Below are 17406 nucleotides of genomic sequence, written 5' to 3' on the forward strand. Positions count from 1 at the left end.
CCTCCCCCACCAACCTCTCCCACTGGTTAAACTCGCCTTCTAACCCTGTAGAATCACATGAACTAAATGGAATGAAGGAGTAAGGACTTGAAGGCTCAAACTGACACTGTTACAAACTAGCATCTTCAGATGCATGGTATTTACTTTAAATGTGCTTATATACGTGTAGAGAAGCTCTTGCATAAGAAGACATCTATGCTGGCTAACTTAGTAGTAGTAGTGGGAACATATTCAGTGAGCTGCCTTTGTATCTGTAGTGTCAGAGACTTGTTACTGGTTCATTTGTGGTTATCAGCTGAAGGTTCTGTTCCTGAGATGTGCAATAGTAGTGTTGAAAGGTAGTGTTTAATAGTGATGGGGAACAGACATATTGACTTTTTTTCCATATTGAATTATTTAGTTTGCATGCCTGTTTGAAATTGGACCTCTCAGCAGCACTTTGGAATAGTTTTATTAGGTTAACATTTTGTACATTAAATAAGTAGATATGGATGGTTGATTTAAGTAGATGTGTTAAATTTTGAAAGCACAAAGGTATTTTATCTTTTTGAATTAAAGGAGAAAAGCCATTGATTTGTTTTCACAGATGGTATTTTTAATAATTAACTGTCTCAGCACAGCGGTACCTTGGAACCAAGGGCACCATTGAAACTCAGTTGAAGCAACTTCCTAGCAAACCATTTTAGTGAGTCCTTTTTGCATAAACCTATAGCCTCTGAGAGGTGTAAGGCTGTCACAGATTGGTGATCTGCTTTCTCTTTGAGATCAACTAATTTGGAGAAGTGTATGTGTGCGTATCCTTTTTTAAGTCAAAGTTTACAACTTACTGCAGGTGTATGAGGCAGACAGTTCAGTTTATAGACTACCTCCTTCCTGGAAAAGTCTCAGCTTCATATTCTGTTGAATATCCGCAGAATTCTTAGTGTGAAAGGTGATGTACCACTTCAGATCAGTTTTCACTGGAGAGACTTGTATTTGGTAGCTGTAGCTCGTATCCATCCCTAGTCACTTTGCCAGGATGAATGCTGTTGGGCAGCAGTAGCCTAAGTTACAGAAGGGGAACAGATTGAATGGGGTTTTGAGACATCTCTGATATCTTAGCTTCCCTTCTGTTCTGGCCACTATCCACTCAGTAGTGTGCTAGAAAATGTTTAACCACCAGGATCTCTGGGGTGGTGGTGGGGGAAGCCCTGAATTTGTAGCATTTGCTGATTTCTTTGATATAAATTAATTACTCCCCCTGTGGCTGATTTCAAGCCTACCACCTTAGAGTTGAGAAGGGATGTACACAGTTGGCTCAGAGCCAGTGCTGGCAAACCATTGCATTTACTCCACCCAAGAGTGGATTTTCACATAATTTCTAAAATAATTTTTCTTGTTTATATACTGACTTTTAAAAATACAAAATTAAAATCTCATGTCTGACTTCAGTGATCTTTTTCTTTTTCTTTTTTTAGAAATGAGATCTTTCAGTAATCCTTTAATTTTTTAGAGATGGAGTCTTGGTGTGTTACCCAGGGTGGACTCAAACTCCCGGGCTCAGGTGATCCTCCTGCCTCAGCCTCCTGCATAGCTGGGCTACAGGCATGCACCACCACACCTGGCTTAGTAATCCTTCTTTATTAATGGTTTGTCACAGTATGTTTGTGATGTTGTATTGCTCATGGCATACTTTATGTGTTTGAACAAAGGTGGAAATTTTCATTGATTTTTTTTTTAATTTATGCACAAAGAATCTAGATTTTGAGGACTACGGTAAGAAAAAAAAAGAATTAGAGGCCCTTAAAAGGTCAACCGTAAGCTTTTTAGAGTTAAAATATGAGTTTAATTTTTTCCCACATTTTGACAGTTGAAATTTTGATAGGGACAGTAAGCCTGTGAGCTTCTATTAGGGTACTAGATTTTTTTTAACTGGAAAATTCCTTGAAGATTTACATACTATATTACAGACTTTAAAAGTCAAGACTGACTGAAGTAAATCAGAGGTTTGGAATTCTGGAGCTGTAACTCCAGGCTGTTGATAGTATCACTTCAGTTCCATTCACCCCTGCATTGTGTGATGTCCAGTCTGACAGCATTGTTTCATCCTGATCTCAGACTTTCTACCATGATTCTCAAGTTCTTACAGGTGTCGCTTTATGTTTTTGGTGAATGTGAGCACAGTTAGAGCCACTCAGTACCACTTCTCAATACCTCTGAAGCAGTGGTTCAGAAAAGGAGTGTCCAGCCTTTTTGAACACACAAATTGATCAGTAAAAGTTATCAAACATAAAAACTTTCCCTATTAAGAATTCATATGGGTATATGTTAAACTATATACCACTATACCAAAGTAATATGTCTGTTATAAAAAATATACAAAAATTGAAATGAAGGATGGCATAAAGAGTAAATCTTGAGGAACAGTTATAATACTTTCTTCCCACACCCCAGTTGGTTGTCTTGTGCACCCTCCAGAAGCATACGCTTTACCTAAAGACTGCTGACTCAGCACATTCCCAGTCCAATCTCCAAACATATATGATGTTCCTCTTATGATATATGGAGAAATTCTAGAGATTTGGAGTTTTTCAGGAGAGCTTATTGTCCGCTTTTGAAATTTCACATTAATTCTTTTTGATAAATTCCCAAATAATCATCCATTACCATATGTTTTCCACAGTTTCATTCATATTACTTTCGTCAGTCTGTTGTCTCCTATCTTCTTGTTAGATATGACTCTCTTTTTATTTTACTAGTCTGCTCACAAACTTGTTTGGGCCTTATGTTGTATTTTACCAACAAATTTAGAATTATTTCAAATTGTTTTATGTTAAAATATATAACAAGTTAAATTTTCTTGCTGCATTAATACATTTTTTATTTTTAAAATCTGATATTTCAGCAACTGAAGGAATACTTTTCTTCATAGGTCTGTTCTGTTTTTAACCTCATTGACTGTATATGTTTTATTTACCCGTGCCAGGAATCTAGAATCGTGCTTAGGTGCCATTCTTAGGTGTGAAAACAAGTTTGGAGACCAATGCAGGTCTCTGTGCAGAAACCTGGGGCTCTAAATGAATTACCAAACCAGTAGGAAAGTTAAGAAGACTACTCATGATGTAGTGTGTCATCTGAAGCTATGATAGAATATATTATTTCTAAAATAGTATTGAGAAGTTAATTGTTCAGTCCATGGTAGTGTAAATGAAGTGTGGAGGTCAGCATAATTGTCTTTCTTCAGCAGATACTTCGACGAGAGACCGGGTTCTATGGAAAATAGAATTATATTCTTGGTTTGGGATCAACAAATGTTGTGTTACCATTTTAATTTTGCTGGCATTGCCTGAAATAAAGTGCCCTGTTATTCCTCTTATGTCATCAGAACTCTGCTTACTGAAGTTGAAGTTTTAATCTTAGAATCTAGAATTCTTGTGGCTGGTGGTATATTAAGAAAAGAAGGTGGTTTGATTTTATTTCTTGTACTTGGTGGAACCTGTTACTATAGGAGTCATGTTTTGACCTGTAAGCCGAGCAAATCTGAAAGGTGAATCGTTAATGGTAGTATTATTGTTTCATTTGAAGCTGTCAGTTTCTTCAAGTCACTTCTCTGAAAAAAGTTGTGATAGATGGATAGCCTGCCAGAAAATAGCAATTTCTAAGGTGCTGCCATCCACACTTACTCATTGTGAAATATGAAAATCCAGAGTGGTTTGTGTGAGAGGGGAAATACTGGCCCTAAGCTTTCTACAGAAAACAGGAAATTCATGCTGTTGTTGACATAATTTTATATGTCAAAGGAAACTTTTAACAAGAATATTCATGAGGGATACAGTCAACATAGTTAATCTCTTGAGTGCTAACCATTTGAGTGTAGTCCACATCAGGAAGTTTTATGAGGTTGAAAACTTTACTTTGAAATATTTAATTGGGAGACTAGACCATTTCTTTCCGAGTCATTCTGATTTATTGTCCTAGTAATTGTGTGTATGCGTATATACTGATGTGTTGACTGAATGTGTGTGTGTGTGTAAATCTGTTTTCAGAGGGAACATACATTGATGGCTCCTAGTCTATTTTATACTAAAACTTAAAAAAAATTTTGCTGCACTTTGCAGTTGCCACTTTTTAAAAGATTAATGCTTTGCACATTTCAGTAGGCCTTAAAGACTAATTGCTTGCCAACATTTTAGAAATACATTGCTTACATGTGACATACTCTAAACAAAGTCATCGTAAACTGTTCTCTTAGGTTCATGTATTATTGAGCAAATAAGGATGTCCTTTCTTAAAATGTCTACATTTATGTTTGCTTTTGTGTAAAATCTTTATTAGTTTGTGTTATAAGTTTCTCAAAGAGGAGGTTTATACTGGAAGCACTATTTCTAAAGTACAGAGATTCGACCATGGATTGAATACAGTAGTGGAGGAATGCTGGCATTGTGGCCTAATTTATCCTTTTAAACTGTATGTCATTAGTATTAGCCAAAACCTCCGAGTAGAGTGTCTTGGGCTGAATGATCTTCTCAAGTTTGCCTTGTTTCCCATCTCATAAAGGCTCCTTCTGGTTGTTTTCCCTTCCAAGGATTGTGAGTCATGCTCACACAGGCCTGGTGTTCTGGATGGGATCAGGGAGGAGGTGGGGGTTTCCTGTGGCTAGCCCAGAGTTCTAGCCAATGGAATCATTCAATGATGCCTAAAGTTCAGGGGTGGGAATGCCATATATTGGTGTTAATCACTTGGCACTTTCTTGGGCACAAATATTAGCACTGTTTGATTTTTAATAACTGGAAGCACTTAATTATTTTTGTTTAATTTCAACTTAAGGATATTGAGGGTCAGGGAAGTAAGGTTTATTTCTTGTTTATGTTTTCTGGAATTTATAGGGTGTTTTTAGAAGGGATAAATGGGTTACCTAATGAGCTGTTCCTCTGGGCTCTCTAAGGTATGCCCTTTTGGCTAGGATATTTTAAAATAATTTGCAAGCTTTTAATATTGTGCTTTGTAGAAATTAACGATTTTTTAAAATAATTTGCAATTGATAGATTACACTTAAATTTTTAAAGTATCCAATTGTAAGTTTCTTTTCCGTTTGGTCATTGTTGCTTATTGTCTATTGTGTAGGGGACACAATCCTAAGATATTTCATTGTTTTGTTTCTTGGGGCAGTATTAACCAGTGGCCTTTGTATGTACATTCATTGCTTACATTTATTGTTTATGTGGTAGAGTAGCATTTTTATGAACTTCCCTGTTCAGTATTAGTGAAATTAACAGATGCATATATGTAAAGATAGAAATGAATACAATTGATTTTTTATTCGTTGAGTCCTATTTATTTATTTTGGCCCTGGATCTTTTCTAATCACAATTATATTTCTTTAGTTTTGCCTTTGAGCATTTTCATTTATCTTTGTGGGCAGGGAAGATTAAATATGAATTCAGTCCAGTCATTTTGCTACTGGTTAGCTTTAGTTTGAGGCAAGTAAAAATTTTTGATTAAAATTAGTTTCTTAGAATTATGCCCTTGCTTTATCAAATAATCAAATTGGCTAAAAAAAAGGGTATGTAACTTTTCATTTTGAAGAATAAACCAGTAATTTTTCATGAGCCCTACTCGATCTTCTTTTAAGAAGACCTTCCTAAGAGACAATTAGGGATGAGTTTGATTAATGGGAAATAACTCTAGGTTAGATTATTTTAAATTTCATACACCCAGTGATTTAACCACGGTGGCAGTGGCAGTTTGTGAACCATCAAGTATGGACATCACTTAAAAATTAAAAGATATTTAATAATAAACTCTTAATTTTCATTCCACCAGTCTGTAATTCAGAAGAAAAGCATATGTCTGCCACGGGACTATTGCAGTGTGTCTCCATCAGTGTTAACACAGGACAGATGTGTTATTTTATGTGTATGTCTTAGTTTGGGATATGTAGTAGTAAGAACATGTCAAGAGTGCTTTCTTCAAACCTGTCAGCTCAACTGAGAAGACAATTACTTCATTGTTTATTTTTTCCCTTGTTTTATTGAAATCTATATCATATCCAGTATCTAACACTTTGTAGAGATACTTACATATAATGTAAGTGTATACCTACCCAAAGGAATGGATAACTGTTAAAGTGTTATGAATAGCTTATCTTAGTTAATTTCAGCATAATTTACATTAGGGAGACCTAAAAAGCACCTTCAGAGTATTAGAAGCACCTTTTTTTTTCTTTTTCCTAAAAAAGCAATTAAAATGGTCACTGCTAACATTTATTAAAATTCATATTAGTTGATGAAACAGCTGGAGGGAAGCTGCCATATCACCTAGCTAAGCAGTCGGACTTACCTGTTGGAAAACAAAGAGATACTGCTCTAAGATTGATTAGGATGATTGTAGCTAGAGTCTTGAATTCTATCTGTATGCGGCAGAGAAACTTTATAGAGAGTGTAGAGAGGTGAGCGAAAGTATGCGAAAGCACTTTGAGGGCTTTATAATAATATGCTGCTTGAAAAATAAATGTGTAGTTGATACTCAGTGCATCTCCAGACATAGTAAGGGGTTGCTCTGACCAATCAGGTGATCATTTTTTCTATCACTTCCCAGGTTTTATGCAAAAATTTTGTTAAATTCTATAATGGTGATATTATGCATCTTTTAGGAAAGATACACATTTTTAAAAATCTATTTTATGTAAGAACTGACAGAGGAATTTGCTTTGTATAATGCAAGCTGGCTTTACAAAAGCACTGTAGCAAATTTACTACAAGTCTAAAAGTATACAGATATGTTAATAGATATATGTGCAACTAGATATGGACAGCAATTGTATTTTTTTAAATAAATATTTTTAACAAAATGATTTTCTGAATTGATTATTTATTTCCCTTCTCTCACATTCATTGAAGTGGTCTCTTTACAGTCTCTGTATTACATTTTCATCCATGCTAACTGTAGGTCAGGAAAGAGTTGTTTTCCCAATGGTTATCATTAAAATCTGGCCTTCAACAATTTGATATGTATCTGCATTAAAATATTTAAAGTCTGGATTCAGATAGGTGGTGAACAGGGGAGATTGTAAAATGATTGTTGACATAAAAGGAATTAAGAGAGAACTGAGTGGCTAGAAAAAATATTCACTATGTGAAATCTCTTATTTTACTTGAAAAATTTGTTTACATTCAAAAAGAGTTTTTAAAAATTTAATCAGCTGGGTGCAGTGGCTCACACCTGTAATCCCAGCACTTTGGGAGGCCAAGGCAGGTGGATCACCTGAGGTCAGGAGTTTGAGACCAGCCTGGCCAACATGGTGAAACCCCGTTTCTACTAAAAATTTACCTCCCAAAATTAGCCGGATGTGGCGGGGTGTGCCTGTAGTCGCAGCTATTTGAGAAGCTGAAGCAGAAGAATCACTTGAATCTGGGAGGCAGAGGTTACAGTGAGTTGAGATCACACCACTGCACTCCAGCATGGGTGACAGAGCAAGACCCTATCTCAAAAAAAAAAAAAAAAAAAAAAATTAGAGGCTTTTATCTAGCCCTTGTAAAAAGCAATTTAGACTTCACTTAGCAAATGAAATTAGGCTTTTTCAGAATTGGGTCAAAATAATATACATAAGGGAAAGTGGGTTGTTTTGTTTTGAGACGGAGTTTTGCTCTTGTTGCCCAGGCTGGAGTGCAGTAGCGCGATCTCGGCTTGCCGCAACCTCCGCCTCCTGGGTTCAAGCGATTCTCCTGCCTCAGCCTCCTGAGTAGCTGGGATTACAGGCATGTGCCACCATACCCAGCTAATTTTGTATTTTTAGTAGAGATGGGGTTTCACTATGTTAGTCAGGCTGGTCTCAAACTCCTGACCTCAGGTGATCTGCCCGCTTCGGCCTCCCAAAGTGCTGGGATTACAGGCATGAGCCACCGCACCCAGCCCAAAAGTGGGGTTTATAGGTGGCAAACTGACGGCAGAGAGAGCTGTTTCATATCTCTAAATAAAAATCACAGGAGGATAGAGTGACAGATTGTTCTGGGGCAAAGGGGGCAGTTCACTACCCTGGTGAAATGGGTGAAATGTCACTTTGGTTGATGGGTCAGTCAGCATGTGGAACACAGTGAGGAGTGCTGCATGCTCCTAACACACTGCTCTCAGAGTATCACCTGCGACGGTAGCCCCATGAGGCAAAATTAATTTGGGAAATGGGTTCTTCACGAAAGTTCAAAAGGGATTTCAGAATATAAAGAGTGCCAAGTCCTCCAGTTAAAAAGCCTGTTTAGGCTGTGCACGGTGGCTCACGCCTGTAATCCCAGCCCTTTGGGAGGCCAAGGCAGGTGGATCACGAGTTCAGGAGATCAAAACCATCCTGGCTAACACGGCGAAACCCCGTCTCTACTAAAAATACAAAAAATTAGCCGGGCGTGGTGGTGGGTGCCTGGAGTCCCAGCTACTCGGGAGGCTGAGGCAGGAGAATAGCGTGAACCCAGGAGGCGGAGCTTGCAGTGAGCCGAGATTGGGCCACTGCACTCCAGCCTGGGCGACAGAGCAAGACTCCGTCTCAAACAAAAAAAAAGCCTGTTTAAGTCACCACCGTTTTTTAACCTTTCTGACTGTTGACACTTCTTTTGAGAAGCCTACCTGTTTTGCAAGCACTTTCTGTGTTTCATAGGTGCAGTTAATGACAAACTAATACCCTAATATTGGGTAATTTCCCAGGAGGGTTGGCATTATCAGGTAGGAGATAATAAGTAACAGTTATATGATTTTACATTGATTGTTGCTACAAAGCACTGTACTTACTGGAGGACATCCTGTAACTGCAGGGAGTCAATGAAAATGACTTCATTTTATTAAATGAAACAGGAGTGGGCCAGACGCAGTGGCTCATGCCTGTAATCCCAGCACTTTGGGAGGCTGAGGCGGGCAGATCACTGGAGGTCAGGAGTTGGAGACTAGCCTGACCAACAGGTGAAACCCTGTCTCTACTAAAAATACAAAATTAGCTGGGCATGGTGGTGCCTGCCTGTAATCCCAGCTACTTGGGAGGCTAAGACAGGAGAATCGCTTGAACCCGGGAGGCGGAGGTTGCAGTGAGCCAAGATCGCGCCATTGCACTCCAACCTGGGCAATGTGACCACAAAATTTATATCTTCAGCCTTGACTTCTCTTTTAAACTCTAGACTTCTATTTCTAACAGCCTTCTTGACATCCAAGATTGTATCATAAGATGATCATGTCCAAAATAGAACTCTGAATGTCTCCCCATGGCCTTCCAGAGTTAAATGGCTTCATCATGTATCCAGTTACTTAGGTCAGATTCCTTCAGGTCATCCTTGATTCTTTTTTTGTTTGTTTGTTTGAGACAGAGGTTCACTCTTGTCACCCATGCTGGTGTGCAATGGTGTGATCTCGCCTCACTGCAACATCTGCCTCCCAGGTTAAACCGATTCTCCCGCCTCAGCCTCCCAAGTAGTTGGGATTACAGGCGCCTGCCACTACACTCGGCTAATTTTTGTATTTTTAGTAGAGACAGGGTTTTGCCGTGTTAGCCAGGCTGGTCTCAAACTCCTGACCTTAGGTGATCCATCTGATTCGGCCTCCCAAAGTGCTGGGATTACAGATTCTTATCTTTCTCAGCCTACACCCAGTCCATCAGCAAATTCTGTCAGTTTCACCTTCAAAATATTGCTTGAATCCAGTCACTTTCACCACTTCCGTTGCTATCTACATTTCCAAGCCACCATTATTTCTTCAGTCTATTGCAGTGGTACTCAGGTGGTCTTCCCAGTTCCATGCTTGCCCCACAGTCTCTTTTCCATAGCAACCAGTGATACTTCATATATGTAAATCAGATCGTGTCATTTGCCTGCTCACAACTCTCCCAGTCGTCTTATATCACAAAAAAACCTCTACACATACCATGGCTTATATGATCTGGCCTGTAGCAACCACTCCCACTCGTTCTGTGTGAGTCTTCCTCACTGCAGTTGAGCCATACCAGCCTACTTGCTGTTCCTCCAGTACCATAAGCATATTCCAGCCTAAGGCTCTTGTACTTGCTGTGTCCCCTGCCTGATAGGATGTTTTCACATACTTGGATAGCTTGGTCTTACATATCATTTAGTTTTCTACACAAATAGGACCTCCTTAGAAATGCCTTCCAGAGCATCTCTCTCTCTTTTTTTTTTTTTTTTTTTGAGACAGAGCCTCACCCTGTCGCCCAGGCTGGAGTGCAGTGGCACCATCTCAGCTCACTGTAACCTCCACCTCCCGGGTTCAAGTAATTCTCCTTCAGCCTCCCCAGTAGCTGGGATTACAGACTACAGGTGTGCGCCACCACGCCCAGCTAAATTTTGCATTTTTAGTAGAGACAGGGTTTTGCCATGTTTGCCAGGCTGGTCTTGAACTCCTGATCTCAGGTGATCCGCCCGCCTCAGCCTCCCAAAGTGTTGGGATTACAGGTGTGAGCCACTGAGCCTGGCCCCAGAGCATCTCTTGACATTTCCTATTCCTGCCCCCCTTCCCTGCTGTATGTTTCTTTGTGGTGCTACATTACCCCTCAACCTGTGGCATGTTACATCTAGTATTTGTTTGGTGTCTGTATGTCTTCACCTGCGGTATAATCCCTGTGAGGCAGGGACTTCTGTCTCAGTCACCACTGTATGTCTGTACGTAGATTAGTGCGTTGAACATAGCAGGTGCTTAACAAATCCTTTTTGACTGAATAAATGAAATTCACTCTAAAAGAACTCTATGTCACTGTGTCTTCTTTTAGTGAATCAGATGTGCCTGATAGGTTAGATTTCCATACACAAGTAGCAGAGGGAAATCTGGGAACAGGGTGATTCCACAGGATTCTGAAATGTCCAAATTCCTGAAAGGAAGTTGAGAAAGAATGTCCTACTTGTGTAACTGATCGAGAAGTGTGTGGTGTAAGAATCAATCTGCCTTTTCCTTATTCTGATTTTATGTAATAGGGAATAGTGGCACTCAGCCTTGCTATGAGAGGTTCTTCTTTTATTTAATTTTTTTTTTTTTTAAATCAGTTTCCCTTGTGAGACAGTTTTCTTTCTTCTAAAATATAAGCCATATTATAGTATGAGAGAGACCTGTCTCTGGGAACATCAGGCCATTTGTTTCTGAGTTTATACAAGAGGATCAATTGTTCTTCGTAATGGATAACACACTTAATAAGTTGAAATGTTTTATTTTAGGAAAGGTACTCTTAGATTTGTTTTAATGTTCTTTTCTGTATTAACAAATTAGTCACAATCAACTTCGATATAGCCATTGATTCTTCTTTCTAAGTCTGTATAAAAAGGATATTTTCTTGAAAAACCGCAAGAAAAATACAACTGCTTTTTCATTGCCCAGGTCAGTCACTTGCTACAGTCAGACTGCATTTAAATTAGACTGGCATCTAATACTTTTGAGTATTTACAAACATAATTAAAACTATACTCCTAGACCACCAGCTTTCAAAAAAGTTGGATCTGCTTGACTTGCAATAAATATGTACCAAACATGAATAATTTCTAAGCTGCTTATGAAGAGGTTTTAAAAATTACTAACATTTATTAAGCAGTTTCTGTGTCAGGCATATTGTGAGTGCTTTATACAAATTCGCTTAATTTTTTCAGAATTCCATTGAGGTAGGGTAGGTACTTTTAGAAATGCCATTTTACATGTGAAAAGTGAGGTTGGAAGAGCCTCAGTAACCTGCCCAGGGCCACACAGCTAGAAAGTGAGCCAGTGCTTGAGCCACGTTTCTCTTTCCAGCCAGATTCTCAGCACTCAGCTGTGCTGCTGTTGGTCACAGCTGGCTGACTGGACCAGGAAGAACCTTTTAGTGTCAGGCATGTGAATCACAGCACTTGGGACAGGTTACCAAGAACCATGATCACTTAATTTTTATATTTATACATGTACATTTGTATATACATAGAGAAAGTGCAGGCAAAACCATTTTACAGTTACTCTAACAGCCATTTGCTACTGCCAACAGTCTCAGGACTGATCCCTGTCTAAAGCTGGCAAGTTTACATTCTCCTTGTATCACTACAGGATTTGCTCTGGACAGAAGCTGTAACTCCTGAACAAATTCGGCTTTCAGTCTACTACTGCACAGCTTGAATTGTTCAGTACGCCCAGCTTTTTGTGAAAGAAAAGGCCTTGCCATGGTATAAAGAGTTTTTTTCCCCCTATAAAAGATGTAATATTTTTGGCCGGGTGCAGTGGCTCACGCCTGTAATCCCAGCACTTTGGGAGGCTGAGGCGGGCAGATCATGAGGTCAGGAGATAGAGACCATCCTGGCTAACACGGCAAAACCCCGTCTCTACTAAAAATACAAAAAATTAGCTGTGCATGGTGGCATGCACCTGTAGTCCCAGCTACTCAGGAGACTGAGGCAGGAGAATCGCTTAAAACTGGGAGGCGGAGGTTGCAGTGAGCCGAGATCATGCCACTGCATTCCAGCCTGGGCGACAGAGTGAGACTCCGTCTCAAAAAAAAAAAAAAAAAAAAGATGTAACATTTTCATTAGGTATTTTCAGAAATTCTTAGTGCTGTTTCTATGTCTTTTATATGCTAGTCAGTATCAATAGAGGAAAATGGAACATCCATCTCCTTCTCCTGGGCAATTTCTGGACCAGTTAGCCTTGATTACTAGCAGTGGTATGCTGGTAAATGTTTAAACACTGGCTCTCCGGGATCTGTAGCTTTTGCCAGTGTCCATGCTAACACTCCCACCTGGCTGATTGCAAGCTACCAACATGCTATCACCAAGAGTGGGGTTGGACAAGGTGCACAGTAGCACACCATCATACATAGTAATTCCACCACACAGGTACCATGGACAGAAATTACCTCAAGAGCAGCAAGATAAAATTAGGAAGTGACATGCTTTGAATATTTATTACCTTTGTTTTAAATGTAATTGATTTAATTATGTTTGTATGATTTGATTTTTAATAATGGCTGCATTTAATAACCAGCTGTCAACATGAAAATTTTACAATCAGCTTTTCTAAGCTGGTATGAGCTAGCTTAGCATACCACTACATTAGTATACCAAAGAGAGCAAGATTCAACTTCTCCTTTTGGTGTCTGAGAATATAGATAAGCTATTGATGTCTGCAGCAGGAATTTAAGGGACTTTGGACTATTAAGTGAAAAGCACAAAAATCCTTTGAGCATGCCAGGGAATAACTTGCAGCTTGTTTTGCTTAAATTGAAATATATCTACATATAGCAATGATCGTGGAGCTCTACAATTTCAACCTATTTTTACAAACTTCAATGAAGAATGATCTCAAACCCAGAGTATGGTCCATGCATGAGGTGACAAATGGAGTGAAGCACACGGCTGTCTCCTTCCTTCCCATCTGGGTGTCTGGACAGCTCTTACCAACAGTCTGAACCAGGGAAGAAGGTAACTTGAGAAGCCAGGTAAATTTCTAATGATTTTGACCAGGTACCAGGACCCAATTTAATTTCCTCTACCCAACCAAGTTTTAGTGGAGAAGACTAACGGTCATTGAGAGCGCCTCCACCACCACCCAGCTTTCTGAAACAGTATGGTCGTGCTGGTGATCAAGAGGCTGAAAGTCTTCTCTTGCCTCCTTCACCCAGTTTTACCTCTGGTAGCTCTCAGAGTTTTCCATTGCAATTGATCTGTCTTGGGTAGGAACTACAAAAGAAAAACAAAACAAACAGGTAGCATGTTTCAGCAGCTCTGATGAGATGCAGCGATGATTCATTCTGAGAGCTTACCCAGTCTGTTTGTTTCTCTGCCATTCTGGGGCTCTAGAGGGAGCAAAGCGAAAAGTCAGACCCCCTAGTTCTGGCGAACAGTTGGTGGAGGCAGTTTCCTGAGACTACTGTCCAGGGCTTGGGGAATGTGTCTGTCTCCCATGAATAAGGAACCCATGAAGTGTTATTCATTTAATATTCAGTAAATATTAACTGAATGTAGGTCTTCAATGAAACTCTGCACTGTGGGAACCAGTACTGCTGTCTCAGAAGTGAGGCTCTAGTTAGTGCTGTTTTGGGAGCCACCTTTCCTTCTGGGCCTTTGTACTGAGTATTTAGAGGATGGATATGTTAACCCACTGAGAGCAGATGGTGGATGCCTGTTCCTTTAGTCTTTTCGTGATTATTTTGCTTTTTATAGAGAGGACAAAGTCTCTGTCTGGGCACCTTCTCTTCAGAACTGGCTTTGCACACAGCCGATGCAGTCCCTGGGCACTTTGAAAGCAGTGGGCAAAAGGGCAGGTAAGGGCTCAGGGTTATGAAAATAGCTTTGGGACTCCCCCTGCCTGGGGTCTCTAGAAGGGAGACTATTCTTAGGAGGTGTCTCTGCCCTGAAGGAGGCTTTCTTTGCTACTTGGCCTGAAGGACTTCTTTTTGAAAAAAAGATTTGGACTAGAATCAAAATCCTGAACTGCAAAGAGACGGCCAATTAGGCCGTTGGGCTGAGTTCCAGCCAAGGAGTCAGGCTCTGCCTTTCAGTGCCCTGAACAGGCTGGAAAGAGATTCTTGGCTCATGGTTCCGTGGTATGGTGGGATGCAGGAAGCCAAGTTCACAATCCATGCCCCTCTACTAATGGAGAAACCATGAGTCAGCTGACCCAGCTCTCGCCTATCTTAAGAGTCCAGCGCAGACAATCGTATGGAAAGCAGGAAGGGGGGAAAAGGAAGCTGTAGAAAAATAAACATTTCCTTGCATTTTACTTGGAACAGAGCAGCGTTTCTGGCACGTTAAGATCCATAGCATGTCCCCCGTTTCCCCCCGCCCCCCACCCCCGCTCTGTTTTCCTCCTCTTGTGTAGAAACAGATTCCTTACCTGATGGGAGTCCAGGGTGCATCCTGTGGAAAAACAGGAGCAAGATATAGAAGGTAAAAGCCAGGCAACCAAAGATCACGCCACAGACCAGGAAACTATAGCTGCCCTGAGCCTGGAATATCTGCCAAAGGGGAAAACACAGAGAGAGAGACCATTAAAACTTCATGTAGAAGGTGTATTGGAGGAAGCAGCCTTCTCCATCCTTGGCTGGTTTTTCAGTCAAGTTGAGGCCCGTCACACTAAGAGATGGAATCACAGGGAGGAGGGAGACCTTGGCCTTGTTTCAAGTTGATGTGTGTGGAGAAGGCAGAAGTCTTGCTCTAAGGCAGGGGCTGGACCTGGTGACCCCCTGCAGTCCCTTGCAGCTCTGTGGTCTGGAACCTTCTGACAATCTCTATCATCACTGAAATTCCAGTCATACTAGGTACTTCTATACCCATAAGCCCTAACCAGAACTTTGCAAAGGATATATATTGTTTTAATCTTTTTATATGAGAATTTAAAACATGTTAAAGTAGTATATGGAGCTCCAACGAACCCATCACTCAACTTTAGCAGTCAGCACCAGTTTCATCTGTGGCCTTGTGCTTCTTTTCCGCACTAGGTTACACTAAAGCAAGTCCCAGACATCATGTCATTTCAATGAGGAGGGTATGGTGAGATGTAGCTCTTTCCCTTCCTCCAGCAGGGCAAAAGAGGAGGAAAGGAGAATTGAGTCACGATGAGGGAGATTTTGGAGGCTGAAAGATCTAGATGTGAGGTCCTGTCTGTCAGTTACTAGAAGTGTGATTCACCTAGGGCAAGTTGCTAAATTCATCTGAGTTTCCGTATCCTCTGTTGTAAAAAGGGGAATAATATCTATATTATAGTATTCAATAAAAAGTAGATGTTAGGTTTTATTTATTTTTTTTCCTGGTGAACAAATGAAACATGGGTAGATTTGAAGAGAACTGGAAGAGTTGGCCCTCTCGGTCAGGGCCAGAGTTGGGCAGGAAGCTGGGCCCTCTGCAGTGCAGCCAGAGGCTGTGAGAGGTGGGGTAGGGAGTGGTGGGTTCCAAAGGGACGGACGGAAAAAGAATTCTGACTGCAGTTCCAACCCATCTCAGGCTCTGAGAGCTAAATAGCATTCCCACGGGCCCCCTCTGGCCCCGCTCCCAGACATGGCTTGTGTTTGCTTTGGACTTTTCCATGCATCCGTTCACATCTCCAGATCCCACATGTGGAGACTCAGCTCTCAGGGCTGGCTTGGAAACGGAAACAGGTAACACCGGCACAGGGGGCCCTGCTGGCTTTGCAGGAGACTCAGGAAAGGGACAGTTTGAGTTCAGAAGGCGGCTATTTGCATCTTCTCACCTGTCAGAGGAGTGCTCCCCAAATGCTCCCCTTGCCCTTAAAGGTCCCCACATACCGAACCAACCAGCATCTGCAGCACCATCTCGCCAACTCCTGCCCCTGTCACCAGCACTGTGGTTGCACAGCCTAACAAAAAGAGAAGGTTTGGTTTGGTAAAGGCAAGTTAAGGAGACAGAAGTCAGTGTTACGATCCAGGTTGCTGGCCAGGCGCAGTGGCGTATGCATTTTGGGAGGCACATCCCAGCACTTCAGGAGTCAGAAGTGAGAGGATCTTTTGAGGCCAGGAGTTCAAGGCCAGTCTGAGCAACATCACAAGACTTGGTCTCTACAAAAAGTAAAATTTTAAAAAATTAGCCAGGAATGGTGGTGTGCACCTGTAGTCCCAGCTACTTGGGAGGCTATGGTAGGAGGATCCCTTGAGCCCACGAGTTGGAGGCTGCAGTGAGCCATGATCGCACCACTGCACTCCAGCCTGGGTAACAGAGTGAGACCCTGTCAAAAAAGGGAAAAAAAAAAAAAAAGCAAACTTAGGTTGCTTCTGGGAAACCTCTGGAAGATGGCATGGTGGAAAGGACTACTTTGGATTTCTCAGACATGAGCCTGTAACTTTGCTTTGGGAATGCCGAGGTCTTACTGTCATTTTGTCCCTTCCTTGCTCTGAAACCTTCAATTGCTCATCACTATCTCGGGGTAAATCCCATCTTGCTTAGCCCTGGCATTCAGCACCATTCCCACTCTGACTGCTACCTACCTTTCTAGAAAAATTTCTTGATATCCTGAGACTAGCCCTCTGGTGCAAGCAGACTAGTGTCTTCGCTGTCCTGGCATTGAACTGACCAGCCATACGCTTTGATGAGTCTGGCAGCATGGCGCAGACCTTCAGAGCCCAAGCTTCAGAGTCAGACTTGGGTTCCAAGCCCAGGTTATCACCTACTATCCATGTGACCTTAAACAAGTTCCCTAACTTCTCTAGGCCTTGGTTTCCTTCTCGGTAAGATGAGCTTCACACATCCTTCACAGAGTTACTGTGTGGGTAACTCTGATGTAAGACATGCCAAGAGCCAGGCATAGGACTGGCACACAGTCAACTCAAAACCAGCCCAACTCTCTGCCCAAGCCCTTCAGCACTGCCTTCAGGATGAAGGCCAAGGGCTTTCATGTGGTTGCAGGGCCCTTTAGACTCTGCCCCTGTTGACGGCTCAGGCTTCTCTCTCCGCTTGCAACCCCCATACTCTCACCTCCAGGCCAACACAC

The 17406-nt window shown here is 41.2% G+C and overlaps 1 protein-coding gene across 3 annotated transcripts in view; it reads right to left on the reverse strand.

Moving 5' to 3' along the window:
- Positions 1 to 11145: 11145 nt before the first annotated feature.
- The window catches only part of MFSD4 (major facilitator superfamily domain containing 4), a 33452-nt gene continuing 27191 nt past the window's right edge, over positions 11146 to 17406 (reverse strand). For 2 of the 3 annotated variants that reach the window (XM_011957732.1, XM_011957730.1), the window contains 3 exons: positions 16208 to 16278; positions 14800 to 14920; positions 11146 to 13643 (listed from right to left, as the gene is read on the reverse strand). In XM_011957732.1, the coding sequence (XP_011813122.1) occupies positions 13588 to 13643; positions 14800 to 14920; positions 16208 to 16278 (248 nt within the window). In that variant the 3' untranslated portion in view covers positions 11146 to 13587. Of the gene's footprint in view, positions 13644 to 14799; positions 14921 to 16207; positions 16279 to 17406 lie in introns of those variants that run through there. The other variant, XM_011957731.1, reaches the window with a different exon arrangement.

The sequence above is a fragment of the Colobus angolensis genome, unplaced genomic scaffold, assembly GCF_000951035.1.
Source record: "Colobus angolensis palliatus isolate OR3802 unplaced genomic scaffold, Cang.pa_1.0 Scaffold449, whole genome shotgun sequence".
Taxonomy (NCBI): domain Eukaryota; kingdom Metazoa; phylum Chordata; class Mammalia; order Primates; family Cercopithecidae; genus Colobus; species Colobus angolensis.